We start from the raw sequence: 3772 nt of genomic DNA on the forward strand, positions 1-3772 counted from the left end.
AGTCTTCAGTGTCACATGATCTTCAGAAATCATTCAGACATATTTTAGTCGAAACTGTGATAGTGTGGAGAGATGATTTATTCAGAATTAACCCCTGACTACATGAGTAACCCTCATCTCTTGGATCATATTGGCAGGCTGCAGAACCCGTTCGAGTGTCCGTTTAACGGCAGTCGGCGGCAGGACTGCGCCTGCAGGAACGATTACACCGCGGCCGGTTACACCGTCTTCCAGCGCGTACGGCTGGATCTGTCCAGCATGAGCATCATCCGTGAGTCCTTCACCTCGCTGAATACACAGCGATCATGTGAAATACACACACACACACACACAGTTCACAGTAAGGTCTGACTGGTTAACGCCATCTAATGCATTAGCTAATGTGGACATACGACATTTAGCAATAAAACAAAAAACTATAAATAGATAGAAATGCATTTATAAAATAAAGTAATCGATTGAATTGAATTTACTAATAATTGTGCATTAATGGATGTTATGAAGTTGTTGTGAACTGTTGACCTGCTGCTTCATCTGATTCTCGGCGGATTGATTAATTGTGTTTCAGCGACTGATTTGAAGTTCAGTCAGACGTTGTTCGGTCGCTCCGTCCCGTTTGCGTCCGCAGGAGACTGCTACAGCGCCGCTAAATGTCCTCAGGTAACATCATTACAGCTCACGATCAAGTCTCCAGATGGCTCTGAAAGAGTGTCTTTATTTGATCAGAAATACAGTAAAAAAGTGAAATATTATTCTAGTGTAAATCATCTGTTTTCTGTGTGAATCTGTGTTAAAGTGTAATTTATTTCTGTGATGCTCCGCTGTATTTTCAGCATCATTCCTCCAGTCTTCAGTGTCACATGATCTTCAGAAATCAGAATAATATGATGATTTACTGCTCCAGAAACATTTCTGCTATTATCAGTGTTGAACACAGTTGCGCTGCACAATATTTCTGTGGAAATAGATGTATTTTATTTCTCAGGATTCACAGAAGAACAGAAAGTTCAGAAGAACAGCGTTTATTTGAAATAGAAACCTTTTGTAGTATTAGAAATAACTTGTGATGAATCTTATGCATCCCTGATGATGTATATCTTATATACTCCTTCATTTGAGGAGATAGTTTTAATGCTGTATTCTGATGTGATGCACTAATAATCTGTCTCTTCTCTGGTTGTTCAGGGTCAGTTTAGTATAAATCTCAGTGGAACAGGACTGAAGGTCACAGAAGCCACTAAATGGGTTTCACAAGGCAACTACGTCACGCTCAAAGTCCACCGCTCAGAAGTGAGGATTATTATTAGTAGTATTGTTATTATTCTACAGTAAGATCATGTTCAGACACAGCGCTCTGCACCAGACTCAATACATGAGAAACTCAGATATTTCCTTCTATTTCATTAAATAGTAATGCATTACTTTACTAGTTACTAGTTACTTTAATAAATTAATCTGATTATGTAACTCACGTTACTTGTACCTTCAAAGCTGATTGTAATGCATTAGTTATAAAGTAGCTCCGCCCAGACTGATTCTGATACGAGTTGTGTGTGTGTGTGTGTGTGTGTGTGTGTGTGTGTGTGTGTGTCGTTGCAGGACGGTAGCAGGATCTACGGCCGCTGCGGGGGCTTCTGTGGGAAGTGTCTTCCTCATACGGGCCTTTTTGTCAAAATCCAGTAAGAAAGACGTCCACTAAATCAGCTGGAGGAACTGGTCCCGACTGATTCACGTCTGGTTTTACGTCTGGCAGCTACGCTATATACAGAACAAGTACGAAACGTCCCACTTCTGCACTTTCTGAAAGATATTGAACCAAATAACTGTGAGTGTCTCCACGGATCGGGACGGATCGGGATGCAGGATTCGTTGGGTGAGATGATGATAACACGGATGTAGTCGCGTGTTCCCGTGAAAGTTCGTCGGTCAACGTTAAACGCTAGATTCATTCATGACCAAATTCGGTTTCAACAACAGCACGTTTAAGGGTTAACTTTTAGTTTAGTTGTGTCAAACTGTCAGATCCTTTGAGTTTTGACAGAAAGGGATTCATTGAACAATTTAAATCCAAAAGATCTGCTATTTTGTTTTCACGAGGACATGAACTGCTGCACATGAACATGTTTTACATGAGTTTCTTTCATTCGTATTTTTCCATACGGAGCAAAAGACTGACGACTGCAAACTGCTTGACATGAAAACACCAGTCATTGAATGTTTAACTTGTGTCTGCTTCAAAAGGGTTCGACAATCTAGAAGAAGATAGAAAACACTGAAATCTCTTTACCCTGAGATCGGTAAAAGTGTGAGCTTAATGAATAGATGTCCTCATCAACCAGAAGGGTTAATATATAGCATATTTGATACATATTTAATAATATACTGACATCAATTAACGGTGCTAAAAAGAGTTCATAAGATGATGTTCGCATGTGCTTTAGCATTTTACACGATTACTAATCTAACTGAGACAGAAACAGTCCTGAAGATCTGAGCCTAAAGTGGTTTAGGTGACCAAGAAAAGACCAGCTAACCTAAAATTCAATTCTTTTACAGATTAAATTCAACTATAGTTGACACTGACGGTCAGTTTTTATAAAGCAAATACACTAGCATTCAGAAATTAGGTACCATTTTTTAATGATTTCTTAAAAAGTCTCTTCTGCTCACCGAGGCTGCATTTATTTGATCAAAAATACACTAAAAATTTATAAAATATTCTGACTATTTAAAATGATTGTTTCTGTGTGAATATATTAACCTCATGTAATTTATTCCTTTCATGCAATGCTGAATTTTTACCATCATTACTCCAGCTAAATTAAATCGCGTGACACAAACTGAATTAAATGGACTAAATTAATGAATTTAAAGTCAGATGAGTTAATCCAGACATGCGTCCTCACATCAGTTTTAATAGAAGGGAATAATAAACTAGATCAGATTAAAACTGCATAACCCTACCTCTCATAATCATAACCACTGTGTTGTGCATTATTTATGTTTGACAGTATTTATTCTGTAACTACATGTACATACGTCTCATCTAATGGTAATATTATTAAACACTGACCATTTATTAGTCATTAACCAGAGGTTTACAGGTGCTGTTTTAACTACTGAACGAGCTTTAACCAGTACTAGACTCAGTTTTAGAGAGATTGTGTAAATAGCTGGAGAATATTTCAAGCATAGTACAAATCATCACTTTTTTCGCTTTCAACCAAAGTCTGTTTAATGTGTGTGAATGTAGATAATATGAGCTGTTTGAGGGTAACATTGACTATCATGGTGTTGGAAGAGGTCTGACTCAGAAATGAAAGCACTGTATGATGCACTGTGTGCCACATTTACACACACCTCCGTTCGGTCAGACGTCTCTGAAGTGTGTCAGACTCCTTCCCAAAGATGATCGCTCCTCTTCAGAACAGCATCCTGTGGTTTGTGATGAAATCTTTGGTGCTACCATACTGTACAAATGCAATGTAAATGAGATTTTAAGCACTGTACTAATGCTGATCGTCATAATAAAAGGAAATATGTTGATTGTGGTTGGTTTGTCTGTTTTTAATTGGAAAATCGTTGCATGTTTTAAAAGCAGGTTGATTAAATTTGACATTCAACTACAATTTCCAGTTTAATTAAAGCTGCAGTTTTACTTTTGTAAAAAAATATTTTTTACATATTTGTTAAACCTGTCATTATGTCCTGACAGTAGAATATGAGACAGATAATCTGTGAAAAAATCAAGCTCCTCTGGCTCCTCCCAGTG

At 37.7% G+C, this 3772-nt stretch overlaps 1 protein-coding gene across 2 annotated transcripts in view; it reads left to right on the forward strand.

The window, feature by feature from the left end:
* The window catches only part of LOC128014647 (A disintegrin and metalloproteinase with thrombospondin motifs 20), an 89909-nt gene extending 86363 nt beyond the window's left edge, over window positions 1-3546 (forward strand). For both annotated transcript variants that reach the window (XM_052598329.1, XM_052598331.1), the window contains 4 exons: window positions 138-271; window positions 569-660; window positions 1186-1290; window positions 1600-3546. In XM_052598329.1, the coding sequence (XP_052454289.1) occupies window positions 138-271; window positions 569-660; window positions 1186-1290; window positions 1600-1683 (415 nt within the window). In that variant the 3' untranslated portion in view covers window positions 1684-3546. The remainder of the gene's footprint in view (window positions 1-137; window positions 272-568; window positions 661-1185; window positions 1291-1599) is intronic.
* The last annotated feature ends 226 nt before the right edge of the window (window positions 3547-3772 follow it).

Source organism: Carassius gibelio, chromosome B25, assembly GCF_023724105.1.
Source record: "Carassius gibelio isolate Cgi1373 ecotype wild population from Czech Republic chromosome B25, carGib1.2-hapl.c, whole genome shotgun sequence".
Taxonomy (NCBI): domain Eukaryota; kingdom Metazoa; phylum Chordata; class Actinopteri; order Cypriniformes; family Cyprinidae; genus Carassius; species Carassius gibelio.